Genomic DNA, 13,945 nt, shown 5'->3' with positions numbered 1-13,945 from the left:
TTTGATCAGGTCACCTCCCTTGTGGACTGTGGGAATGCTGTGGACATCATATACCTCGATTTCAGCAAAGCTCTTGACAAAGTGCCCCATGATATCCTGATTAGCAAACTAGCTCAAAGTGGGCTAGATGAAACAACAATCAGGTGGATCCACAGTTGGTTACAGAATCGGACTGAAAGAGTGCTTATCAATGGGATCTTCTCAAACTGGGAAATGGTAATGAGTAGGGTACCGCAGGGCTCAGTCCCCGGCCCAGTGCTCTTCAACATTTTTATTAATGACTTGGAGGAGGAGGTCCAGGGAATGCTGATCAAATTTGCAGATGACACAAAATTGGGAGGGATAGCTAATACCTTGGAAGACAGAAACAAAATTCAAAGTGATCTTGATAGACTGGAGCACTGGGCAGAAAACAACAGAATGACATTTAACAGGGATAAATGCCAAGTTCTGCACTTAGGAAAAAGAAACCAAATGCACAGTTACAAGATGGGGGAGATGTGGCTCAACCACACTACAAGCGAGAAGGATCTTGGAATTGTTGTCGATTACAAGCTGAATCTGAGCCAACAATGTGATGTGGCTGCAAAAAAGGCAAATGCTCCTTTGGCCTGCATTCATAGAAGCATCGCTTCCAAATCTTAGGAAGTAATAGTTCCCCTCTACTCAGCACTGGTTAGGCCTCATCTGGAATACTGTGTCCAGTTCTGGGCACCACATTTTAAGAAGGATGCAGACAAGCTGGAGAGGGTTCAGAGGAGGGCAACAAAGGTGATCAGGGGACTGGAAACAAAGCCCTATGAAGAGAGACTGAAAGAACTGGGCATGTTTAGCCTTGAGAAGAGAAGACTGAGGGGAGATAGGATAGCGCTCTTCAAGTACTTGAAAGGTGGTAACAAAGAGGAAGGCCAGGATCTCTTCTCGATCATCCCAGAGTGCAGGACACAGAATCATGGGCTCAAGTGATAGGAAGCCAGATTCTGGCTGAACATCAGGAAAAACTTCCTGACTGTTAGAGCAATGTGACAATGGAACCAATTCCCTAGGGAGGTGGTGGGCTCTCCCACACTGGAGGCATTCAAGATGAGGCTGGACAGCCATCTGTCAGGGATGCTCTGACTTGGATTCCTGCACTGAGCAGGGGTTGGACTCGATGGTCTTATAGGCCCCTTCCAACCCTACTATTCTATGATTCTATGACAACTTGCATTCAGTGGCATATTGCCTCTGAACATTGCAGTTCCATTTAGCGCCAGAGGAGGGTGACAAAGATGTGACTGGTCTGGAATGGAACCGTTGAGGGAGTCAAGCACGTTTAACTGGGAGAAGAGATGTTTCAGGGGTGCTCAGATTTATTTATTCGATTGATTTTATTTGTCCCCCACTGTTCTGCCAAGAAAAATGGCGCTCAGGGCAGCTTACAATCATAAATAAAACCTGATTTTAAAAATGATAGAATGAAGGCATTAAAGCACAATTAAAAAGACAACAGTAACAGACTAAAAAGAGAATAAGTTAGCCGTCTTCATATATTGGAAGGGACGTCACCTAGAATGCGGGAGCAAATTTGTTTCCTCTTGCTCCGGAGGGTAGAACCCAAACCAAGTGGTTCAAATGACAAGAAAGGAGTTTTAAAAAGAGATGTGGACCAGTGGAGGCTGGTGCTTCTGACTTCGGTGGGGCGGTGAATTCATTCTGGGTTTCGATCAGAACCAGGCAGACCACTAAAGGAGCTATCCAAGGTGCTGAATCTAGTTTGGGGGTGGGGTTCAGCGCCTTGGATAGCTCCTCTAGAGTCCTGGCTGGTTCTGATTGAAACCCAGAACGGACTCACCACCCCACCGAAATAGGAGCCACCAGCCTCCGCTGCTCACATGCCCCGGGGGCTGGACTAGATGACCTTTGGAGGAGCCACCCAACCGCGCCATTCCATCGCACGGCTGGCACGGCCTTGCGGCGCGCGCCCTCTCCCCTCCACCTCCTCCGCGCCGTTCCCGAACCCGATTGGGCCGCAGAGTTCCGCGGACCTCGAAAGCGGGCGCCTTTCCCCCAATCAGGCGCCTGCCCGCACCCACCCGGCCCCAGCCCGCCCCCGCGCCGCCCTGCTGCTGGCGCTGCCGCGCCGGGCGCGCTCAGTTGCTCGCGCCTCCCCGGCGTGGCCAGAGGCGCTTTCCCCGCTCCGGGCGCGCGTTGCTCGCGGAGCGGAACCCGGGCGCTCGCGGGGCTCGGCCGGGGCGCCTCGTTGGCCGCCGGCCCTGTCCGGGCAGCGGCGAGGGGGCCGGATGAGCTGCGCCCGCTCAGGCAGGTCTCGTGGGCCGCCGCCGCCGCCGGCCGCGCGGCTCCTGCCCGCCCCGTCGAACTTGCCTGGGCTCCCCCGCGCCGGCCCATGGAGGGCTCTTCGCCGCCGCCGCCCGCCGACTCGGACCTCAAGCTGGCCAAGAGCGGCAGCGGCGAGCTCCCGCCCAGTGGAGCCGAGGAGGCCGCGGGAGCCGAGGAGGAGGGCCTCGCCCGCGCGCCCAAGAACTACCTGTGGCTCGCCATCCTCTCCTGCTTCTGCCCCTCGTATCCCATCAACATCGTGGCCTTCGTCTTCTCCGTGATGGTGAGCCCAGGGCCGTCAGCAGCGGGGAGGGGGGGGAGAAAGGGCACGTGCCCCAGCGGGCGAGCCCCCCAAGACTGCTGCCTTCGCCTGCCCCCTTCGTCTTCTCCGTGATGGTGAGCCCAGGGCCGTCAGCAGCGGGGGGGGGGGGAGAAAGGGCACGTGCCCCAGCGGGCGAGCCCCCCAAGACTGCTGCCTTCGCCTGCCCCAGAGGCGGCTCTATATCTGGGGCAAATGGGGCGACGACCCTCTGCCTCTCCCCCACCCACTTGAGGCAGAGGAGCCCCCCCAGAATCCAGCACGTTCGCTCCAGCGCCCAGCATGCAGCTGCCGATTGCCACACATTGATTTACGCATCTCATTTCTATGCCACCGGTCGCTGAAGCGCATGACATTCTCCTGCCTTCGGACGATCTCAGTCGAAAATTGAGTATCTGCCCTGCCCTCCGCCCCACCAGCCTCACTGAGCACCAGCCAGCCTGCAGTCGTGTCGTTAGCTCTGGGCCTTGGGGTCCATAGTCCCTTCAGCCCCCAAATGACACCCCGTGTGACGAGGGCATCTGAAGCACGCCCCCTTTCATTCCTGTCGTTGTCAGGGTGCCGTGACTGAGTGAATTTGAAATGCAAAACTGCACGTGCTCAGAGTTTGTCTGGTTTTTAAGAAAAGTAGGGTTGGCTAACAATTCCGTTGTTGTTTGATTTTCTAATGTTTTGGGAATGTAGGAGCAGTTTTAAAGCGTGGTGGGGTAGTTAGAGAGGTGGGGAGAAGGGTTAGTTGTGTGCCTCACAACGAAGTGATACACATGGCTATCTTAATGGCCCATTCAGTTTGGGATCTAAAACTATCAAGCTGCACCAATGCCCCAGAGGGCAATGTGCCCTTGTGCTCCGGGGGCAACCCCTGTTTGGAAAGGGACAAAAAGCAGGCCCCTTCCAGGGAGATGGGACCCCCCACATGCGCACACAGACTCCCTGGAACACTTCTTTATGGAAGACCAAAGCTTCTGCATTCTCTCTCCCACCAGTGGATCGTTATATCCCACGGCACTCTGCATTTGTTCAAAAGGAATCAAATGGGGTTTATGTCTGTGTAAGTGTGGGTCGTATGATGGCAGCCCAATCTTATGTTTGGTGTTACTTGGAAGCAAGAGAGTCCATCAAGGGGTTAGCTCTCTATGAAGTGTGGTTAGGATTGCAGCCATGCAGCCCCGCAATCCTGGTATTCTGGGTTTACTCCAGAGTAAGCAGCAAGGAGCACTGTGGCACCTTGAAGATGAACACATTTATTCTGGCATAAGCTTTTGTGGACACTGTCCTCTTCATCAATTGCATGAAGTACTAACCTCAAATTTGCAGATCTATATACAGGAACAAGTGGTGCCAATTGGAGATCGCTGCCTTCCCCAGCCTTGTCCCCTCCACATGAGTTGGACTACAGCTCCTATCATCCCCAGCCAGCATGGCCATTGTTGCACATATTGGGGGCACCAGGTTGGGGAAGGCTCAGTATGTAGGTATGTTTCAGAGTGCAACCTTTTGTCTGAAGTTTTGCATCCGTTGTGTGGATTCTCTAATGTGAACATACTGCTTTATTCTCGCTGCCTTGATCATCTGATTGTTTCTGTGTTTCTGGATCTATGTCCCCACAACTACTATTCCTATTAGCATAAAACATCAAAATATTTTTTGGGTTTCCCCCCCCCGCTAGAATGCTGAAGTCTACCAACCAACCAGAGCCAAGCACAAAAAGGTGGCTCAGGAATCAGTGAGCAACTATGCCCTATTAACCATACACTGTGATACATATTCAGATCTACATGTGAGTTATCATAATCAATTATTCTAACACACCACTCTAAAACTGGTCAGTAGAGGTGAGTTGGTCAAAAGCAACCAACTGGTACTCATATTTTACAGATGAGGAACACTGAGGCCGAGAGATAAGCCATTAGCACAAGGGGGGTTTCTTTAAAATCACCTTGCTTTCACTTAAGTCAGAAACCCTTGGAGATCTACTGCAAATTGCCCAGGGATCTACTGGTAGATTCAGATCTATATTCTTCCCACCTTAGCACACCATAGGTAGAATAGGAATGTTAAAATAATAGTAGCGGTACTGTGAAAAATAGCCCAAGACATTTTGGGCACCTGAAGCTGAAACTCTAAATGTTCCCCCCTCCCAGCCAATGATTAAAATATAATCATAACCCAAATAATTGCCCATGTGCACCCCAAAATCTGGCCTCTCCCACAGCTTTGCCCTGCTAAATGATAGGGCATATTGATTAATTTTAAATCAAAGCATGCCTATTTTTGTTTTTTAAAGCACACTGGTTTTGTTCTGTTTTAAACTTCTAAAGGCACAATCCTATGCAGGTTTAGACAGAAAAAAATCCTATACCTCCCAGCATTCCCCAGCCATGCTGGTAGTTGTAGGACCTTTTTCTGTCTAAACATGCATAGGATTGCACCCTAAAGGTTTTAACTTATGCTTTATCATGTTGTATTTTAGGGTTTACATTTTTGTGAACCGAACATAGAGCTTGGGCTATTGAGCAATATAGAAATATAATAAATAACTATTTGGGAGGTACAATTGTGTACTTCCCTCTTCTTTGCATATCTTTGCCCTAAGTATAAACGTCAAGGGATGTGAACTTCACCCACCCAGCCACCCCTGGCCGCTGCATGGACACACCAATTTCCACTTGTTTATGATGCTGTTAAAGTGCTGCACTCTATATGCCAACAAATTTGGAACACTCAACAGTGGCCACAAGACTGAAGGGCAACGCCAAAGAGTGTTCAAACTACCATACAATTGCGCTCATTTCACATGCCAGCAAGGTTATGCTCAAAATTCTACAAGCTAGACTTCAGCAGCATGTGAACCAAGAACTACCGGAAGTACAAGCTGGGTTTCGAAGAGGCAGAGGAACTAGAGATCAAATCGCCAACATTCGCTGCATCATGGAGAAAGCAAGAGAATTCCAGAAAAACGTCTATTTCTGCTTCATTGACTATGCTAAAGCCTTTGATTGTGTGGATCACAACAAACTGTGGCAAATTCTGAAAGAGATGGGGGTACCAGACCACCTTACCTGTCTCCTGAGAAACCTGTACGAGGGTCAAGAAGCAACAGTAAGAACCAGACATGGAACAACCGACTGGTTCAAAATTGGGAAAGGAATACGACAAGGCTGCATATTGTCGCCCTGCTCATTTAACTTATATGCATAGTACATCATGAGAAACACCGGGTTGGATGAATCACAGGTCGGAATTAAGATTGCCGGGGGAATTATCAGCAACCTCAGATACGCAGACGATACCACCCTAATGGCAAAGAGCGAAGAGGATCTAAAGCTGGTTTGAAACTCAACATTAAAAAAACGAAGATCATGGCATCTGGCCCTATCACTTCCTGGCATATAGAAGGGGAAGAAATGGAAGCAGTGACAGATTTTATTTTCTTGGGCTCCAAGATCACCGCAGACAGTGACTGTAGCCATGAAATTAAAAGATGCTTGCTCCTTGGGAGGAAAGCTATGGCAAACCTAGACAGCATAGTAAGAAGCAGAGACATCACCTTGCCGACAAAGGTCCGTCTAATCAAAGCTATGGTTTTCCCAGTAGTAATGTATGGCTGTGAGAGCTGGACTATAAGGAAGGCTGAGCGCCGAAGAACTGATGCTTTCGAACTGTGGTGCTGGAGAAGACTCTTACGAGTCCCCTGGACTGCAAGGAGGTCAAACCAGTCCATACTAAAGGAAATCAACCCTGACGGCTCATTGGAAGGACAGATACTGAAGCTGAAGCTCAAATATTTTGGCCACCTAATGCGAAGAGAAAACTCCCTGGAAAAGACCCTGATGCTGGGAAAGATTGAAGGCAAAAGGAGAAGGGGACGGCAGAGGATGAGATGGCTAGATAGCATCACCGATGCAATGAATATGAACTTGAGCACACTCTGGGAGAAAGCGGAGGACAGGAAGGCCTGGCATGCTATGGTCCGTGGGGTCACGAAGAGTCAGACACGACTTAACAACTGAACAACAACAAATGTGTGTTGCTAAACTTGTGCATACACACCCCATTTTGGGCACAGGAAGACCTCAAACCTGAAGGAGAAGCAATGTTTTATAGTATCTCTTTACTAAATAAAGCAATTTTATTTTCTTTGGAGAGGATTCTTAGAAGTGGGTGTACAGTGGCAGTCCTATGTACATTAACTTGGGAGTAAAGCTTGTTGAGTTCAGTGGGACTTACTTCAGAGTAAACATACGTAGGATTGCACTGTAAGTATGTATTGTGGGGGGGGAGTGCCTTTTACTGGCCTCCCTTCCACACCTCTTCTTTCTGCCCCTCCTAGAAACCTTTTGCCATCTGCTTGCAATACATTCAGCAGCATCATATACCAGACCTCTTTTGGGTGGGTGTTACTTTATAGATTTTTGCGAATGTAGGTAGTCTCACACACAAGTCTCAGACTCAGGCATAATCTAAGGGATAGATAAGTGAGTCAACACATAGCTGAGTGACATCACATTTTAAAAAAATTCTGGAATAACTATCTTCCTCCTCGGCCTGCATTCCTAAACTTGGATATAATTTACACTCATCATTCTATCCATAAAATGAACGCAAGGTAGGTGCGGGAATGCCATCCTTTCAACTGCTCTATTTGTTAATTGAAATCTTTAAATATGGCTTTTCTGTTTATCCCTGATGGCCCAAAAAGGGTGATTTGAAGTGACTAGTCCACAGTAAGGGATTTTGAATGCCCCATGGAGTCTGGGGTTAAACTAAATTTAATTCTTGGGGATGGTCTAGGTGTGGTAGATCAGAGGTAGGCAGAAAGTAAATCTCTAGATCTTTTGGACTTCAGCTCCCAGTATTCCTGATCATTGGCCATGCTGACAAAGGATTCTTGGAGTTGAATTCTAAAACATCTGGAGATTTACCTTCTGGCCACCCCTGTAGATCTCAGGAAGCAGTTGGATGGATTGGAGGATCTTCGAGATCACTTCAGCTGGAGCTAAAATGGCAGACAGTCGTATAGCACCTTAAAGACTAACAGAGTTATTGTGGCAGAAGCCTTTACAGGCTACAGCTGATTATTTCAGGTATGCAAAGGGTGGACCTCATTTGGCAGAGATACACAAGCATACAGAACAAATCCTACACAGTGGGTGTAGCCATAAATTCTGACGTGCAGGCACTCATCATGACAGTTTATAGCCACATCCCTGAGGAGAGTCCGAAATTTATTTATTTTATTATTTTACATTTATATCCCGCCTTTTTCCCTCTCACAAGGAACCCAAGGAGGTTCATATATTGATTTTATTTACGTATTTATTTACAATATTTATATACCGCTTCACATCAAAGATTTCAGAGCGGTGAACAACAAGTTAAAAGAATAAAACACCATATTAAAACAATTAAAACATTTTAAAAGAAACAGATTCTGAAGTTAATAAACCGCAGCTGGTCGCGCAAGGAAGGCCTCTCAAAATAACAATGTCTTCAGGAGGCGCCGAAAGCAACACAATGTTGGTGCCTACCTGACCTCCAAAAGCAGGGAGTTCCACAGGAAGGGGGCCACCACGCTGAAGGCTCTTTTCCTGGTGGATTCCAACCAGGCCATGGGTCTATGTGGAACCACCAGGGACACGTAGTCCTCCTCCCCTCCATATTCGTAACAACCCTGTGAGGTAGGTTAGGCTAAGAGTCAATGACTGGCCCAAAGTCACCCTGTGAGCTTCATGGCCAATTGGGGACTAGAACCTGGATTTCCTGAGTGCCAGTCGAAGACTCTAACCACTACACCACACTGGCTGTCAGGCAGGCAGCTGTGTTGATCCATGGCAACAAGCCAGTTCTAGCACTTTTCATCACCACCAGGCTCAGGTCTTTTGTAAAGCTAACGGATCTTCACTGCCCATTCCAGACCAAGCTACTGCAAAAAACTTGGCATTAGGACCAGGAACAATTTAGTGGTGCTGAGAAAATTCATTTCCCCCCAGTTCCTGTGAGGATTCCAGCTAAGTTCAGAGGGAAGAGGGAATTCAGAGAAGGGGGTGGCAGATGATGTCAGCATCCCGGCCAATAAAAAAGTGCCCCGCGAGCCCTAGATCTGCTACACCCCTGAGGTCCAAATGAAAGAGGCCTGTAAGATTTCTGTGCGCAACGCACAGAAATGCCAGGTGAAAATACAGCCTTTGACTGTTGCTATGAATGGCTTTCCTTGCCATTCATGGTTTTTCACATCCACTCTGACATCTGAAGGAGTCCTTGTATGAGGCAGGCATTCCAGCTTTCACTTGGATGATCTCATCCGTGCCAATTCTTCTTTGGACGATACAGCTCAGGTGCCAAGTGCCCATATGCAAGGCACTTGGCAGCATCCGCCCCTCGGCACTTCTAATAGCATCCCAAACCACCTTTTGGTACTAGCCAATGACATTCACTGCGCAGCTGGGACAAGAAGCTGTAGACATGGTCCAGTTCTGGGCACCACACTTTAAGAAGGATGCAGACAAGCTGGAGAGGGTTCAGAGGAGGGCAGCAAAGGTGATCAGGGGACTGAAAACAACGCCCTATGAGGAGAGACTGAAAGAACTGGGCATGTTTAGCCTTGAGAAGACTGAGGGGAGATAGGATAGCGGTCTTCAAGTACTTGAACGGTGGTCACAGAGAGGAAGGCCAGGATCTCTTCTCGATCATCCCAGAGTGCAGGACACGGAATCATGGACTCAAGTGACAGGAAGCCAGATTCCGGCTGGACATCAGGAAAAATATCCTGACTGTTAGAGCAATACGACGATGGAACCAATTCCCTAGGGAGGCGGTGGGCTCTCCCACACTGGAGGCATTCAAGATGAGGCTGGACAGCCACCTGTCAGCGATGCTCTGACTTGGATTCCTGCATGGAGGAGGGGGTTGGGCTCAATTGTCTTATAGGCCCGGCCCCTTCCAGCCCTACTATTCTATGATTCTGTGAATTCACAGATTTAAACATCATCCGCAAAAAGTAAGGGTCTCTCAGTTCGAGCTGCAGCTGCTGTTGGCTCCAACAAAGTTTACACATAGAATTTCTGGGGAAATTAGTCACTAACCATGCAATCCTAAGTAGGTCTACTCAGAAGTATGTCAGTGGGACTTACTCCCTGGTAAATGTGGATAGGATTGCAGCCTACACATATACAAGCTAATATGAACCTGATAAATTTAACGGGGGTTTTGAACGTAAGAAGAGCCCTGCTGGATCAGACCGAGGGTCCGTCTAGTCCAGCGTTCTGGTCACACAGTGGCCAACCAGCTGCCCACGGGAAACTCACAAGCAGGACACGAGTGCAACAGCACCCTCCCGCCCATGTTCCCCAGTGACTGGTGTGCACAGGCATACTGCCTCTGATCCTAGAGGTAGCACAGAGCCCTCAGGACTAGTGGCCACTGGTAGCCTTCTCCAGGAATTTGTTTAACCCCCTTTTAAAGCCATCCACATTGGTGGCCATCAGTACATCTTGTGGAAGCGACTTCCATAGCTGTACTCTGCGCTGTGTGAAGAAGTCCGCCCTTCGATCTGTCCTGAATCTCCCACCAATCAGCTTCATGGGATGACCCTACTGGGTTCTAAGATGATGAGAGAGGGAGAGTACAGCATGTGAAAAATGTACATTAAAGAACCACAGTGCCTCAACGTGCAATACTGGAAAACAACAGTGTGCACACAAACTCAGTTAAAATCCAGAATCAATTAGGGTGGGGAGCAACCACTTAAAAAAACAGTTGAAAACTGGGCAGGGACACACAGTGAATGGGATTCCTTGCTTTTCAGCAGCATGGCCCCTACTGAGAGTTAATGAAATGCCTACACGATATACTTTAGTTATGTCCAATTAACCATAATGCATTTTGGAGGAAGCACTGTTAGATGCAGTGTGTTTATGGCTCTTGAAGAGATGTAAATGCCTGTTTAACGGATCTTAATGCTTGTCGTACAAGGGGTCTATTTATTTTTTACACTTGTATCCCAGCCTTTCTCCAAAGAGGCTCTCCCGTTTTTATTCTCTCCACAATCATGTGCAAGTTCGGCTAGGCTGAACGAGAGTGAGCGGTGTGTGCTTTCTTGCTCAGCAAGATATTAAACCCATTTCCCTCCAGTCAAAGTCTGACACTCTGCTTTCGCCTACACCAGGGATGGGCAATTTGTGGCTCTTCAGGTGTGCCCTCCAGATGTGTTGGACTGCAAGTCCCATAATTCCCAGCCAACATGGCCAGTGGCCATGTGTGTGACTCTGTTCATTTCCTGGCTGTGTGCTGCTGCATCCTGGTCCCGTTTGTCTGACTCTAGCCTCGCTTTATGTTTTAATCCAGAAATGTCTTCCAAACACAAGCCTCTGCCCTGTGCTTGAACCTGGATCCTCCAGGATTGGGCCTAGTGAGTTACTGTCAGTGAAGGCTGTTGGCTCCAATTTCGGTGGGGCTGTGAATCCATTCTGGGTTTCAGTCAGAATCAGCCAGAACTCGAAAGGAGCTCTCCAAGGCTTGGAACCTATTTTGGGGGGATTTGGGGGAGAGAGAGTTCTGGCTAGTTCTGACTAAAACCCAGGAGGGATTCACAGCCCCACCAAAAATGGAGTCATCAGCCTCTGCTGCTCACATTCCCAAGGGGCTGGACTAGATGACCTTTGGCGGTGCCACCCAATCCTGCCATTCCATTGCACGGCTGATTACTGTGGACCAGGGCTGGTGTCAAAGTTCAGCTCAGCTGAGCACCTGTTGAAGGCCTGCGGGCTTAGAGGGTCCCAGTGCTGATTCTACTGCCCCCAGAACCAGACTCCCACCTGGTGCCGCTGGCGTTCCCTGCGCCACTAGAACTGCAGCGACTGCCATGCCGCCTCACCACCACTCAATCACCTCCTCACCCTGGATCCAGTGCCTGTGCTGCCCCGGGCACCAGCACAGCTGTGGTGGCCACTTGCTGGTTGCCGCCGTCGCCACCATGCTTATGGGTTTGAAGCTGCTGTTCAGCTCTGTGGCAAGTGGGTGGTTGCCATGTTAGATTAGTCAAGATTAGGGGTGCAGAACCTCAGGCCTGTGGGCCAAACCTGGCCCAACCCCTTTTCCCTCGAACACCAGTGGTTTGATGGATTCCCGGCTTTTGTGCAGTTTTTCCCTCCCATTCTAAGAGGTTGAAGCACTTCTCCGAAGGGTTCGTTCCTAACAGGAAGAGCTTTAAGCTCAAATATGCTGGTTTTTTTGGCCACGCCCCTTTTGCCTTCTTCTGGAATGCGGCCCCCGGGAACTCCTCGGAAGTGGAATCTGGTTCCACACCTCTGTTCCAGGTGCAGTACATGGCAGATAGCTTCACATCCATAATAAGCACCGCGGCAGGGGTAAACCCATCCAGGGAAAGTGGGTGACTGACTGGTGGCGGCTGCAGCAAGCAGATGCCCAGGGCCGGCCCTACCCTAAGGCAGAGCGAGGTGGTGAGATGCTGGGAGGTGACAGCAAGGTGCTGGAGACTGCTGCGGACCACGCAGCCTGCCCTTCGCCTCCTAAGCTAGCCTGCTGGCTTCCGGTGTCGTGGAGGATGCTGTCTCATTGCCAGTGCCGAAGAACAATCCAGCTGCCTGTCCAGCCAGCTTTTATACATGGAAGGGAAGGAGGCGCCATCCTGTCCTTCTCCTCAGGCAGCAAAATGACTTGGGCCGGCCCTGCAACTGCCCCACCACACATGAGGCCCCGACGGCAGGAGTTGGAGAGAACGGGGTGGCAGGCAGTGCCAGTGAGGGGATGCTGGCACCAGGGCGGGGGCTATCAGCAGCCCCATGCCAAGGGGACCGCTAAAGCCCGGCCCCGGCCCTGGTGTGGAGTGTGTGTGCTCATAGAATAGTAGGGTTGGAAGGGGCCTACAAGGCCATCAAGTCCAACCCCCTGCTCCATGCAGGAATCCAAGTCAGAGCATCCCTGACAGGTGGCTGTCCAGCCTCACCTTGAATGCCTCCAGTGTGGGAGAGCCCAACACCTCCCTAGGGAATTGGTTCCATTGTCACATTGCTCTAACAGTCAGGGCAGACTGCAGTGCTGACTTTAGGGGCGGAGGGTTGCCTGTGGTAGAGCCCAGCTCTGACTTCCTTCCCTCTGACTGCACCGCTCACTTGGATTGACCAGTCCTTTCGCTTGGCGCTCATGATGTGTCTCAAGGCCCGACGACCTTTTTCTCACTCTGGTCACCTTCGCCGTGCGCTCTTGCACAATGTGAACCCCCTTTCTGGCACGTGAGCAACCAGGGTTTTGAAAATTAAGAATGCCTCCACTTCTCTTTTGCAAGAAAAGCGCTATCAAGCTGCAGCATATGCGGCTGAATTACCATCTGCAGCAAATGTAATGCTGTCCCTCGGTATTGATTATATACGTAGACGGGTGGGAGAGGGTTGTGTGTGTGTGTGCGCGCGCGCAGAAATTGAGACACTGAGCGTCAGTTTCAAGAGAGTCCATTTAGCAAACCTAATGGACTCTGGTGCATTATTTAGGCTGTGGTGGAAGAGATGGATCTTTTGAAGCCCTGGGAGATTAAGAGGTTTGGGGATCTGCCAGAGAAACTTGGGGCATGTTCAGTCCGTGACTGGCAAGTTGATGGAGCAGGGACAGAAGGTATTGGCTAACAGGCTTGGCTTTCTCTCCCCATCCTTCTGGGGAGCAAAAGCTTTCAAACGATAAGGGTGGTTAAAGTGTTCGGGAAGCACTCAGAGAGCTTCCTTGATAAACGCTACAGACTGCCGAATGCGTCGCCCTCCTGATCCAGCATGGTAGATACCCTTTTCTAGCTGTGAGAATTAATGGCCCAAAGCACTCAATTACATGCCAATTTCCCTGAGCTGCTACAGAGATGGCCAACTCTTCTCTCTGCATCTTTTCTTTTAAGCTATCTTTGTACTTCCCTTTGCCATATCAACCTACTGCTGGGATGGGGAAGAAATTTGTTTTGTTTGCCCTTTAGCCAAAACAATTCTCACTTCCCAAACCAGTGTGCAAACTGGAACAGAATTACCCTTCTGTACTTCTCCAAATTTTCCAGCGCAGTTCTTCTATAAAACATGTATATTAGGGGGAAGTGAATGCAAAAAAAGGCATATAGTCGGGAGAATAGCAAACAAACATACATTATATTGGGGGGGGGGGAATTGCTTTAAAAATGCATCTATTTGGGGAAATGCACACAAAAATGTGTACAAGCTTTTGTGCAGGCTTTTAATTCCTGATCCCTGCAAACTGATGCAGAAGCAGGATGAAACAAACTTAAGACTGGAAAAATGAGAAATTGAAATGGAC

At 49.5% G+C, this 13,945-nt stretch overlaps 1 protein-coding gene across 1 annotated transcript in view; it reads left to right on the top strand.

The window, feature by feature from the left end:
- The first annotated feature begins 2,087 nt into the window (after positions 1-2,087).
- Positions 2,088-13,945, top strand: part of TMEM233 (transmembrane protein 233) — a 46,355-nt gene continuing 34,497 nt past the window's right edge. Inside the window, exon 1 of the mRNA XM_084819252.1 lies at positions 2,088-2,602. Coding sequence (XP_084675378.1) covers positions 2,387-2,602 — 216 coding nt within the window. The 5' untranslated portion in view covers positions 2,088-2,386. The remainder of the gene's footprint in view (positions 2,603-13,945) is intronic.

The sequence above is a fragment of the Heloderma suspectum genome, chromosome 13 (assembly GCF_057233095.1).
Source record: "Heloderma suspectum isolate Gila_16-S chromosome 13, 16-S_ref, whole genome shotgun sequence".
Taxonomy (NCBI): Eukaryota; Metazoa; Chordata; class Lepidosauria; order Squamata; family Helodermatidae; genus Heloderma; species Heloderma suspectum.
This window is presented reverse-complemented; position numbering and strand designations above follow the sequence as displayed.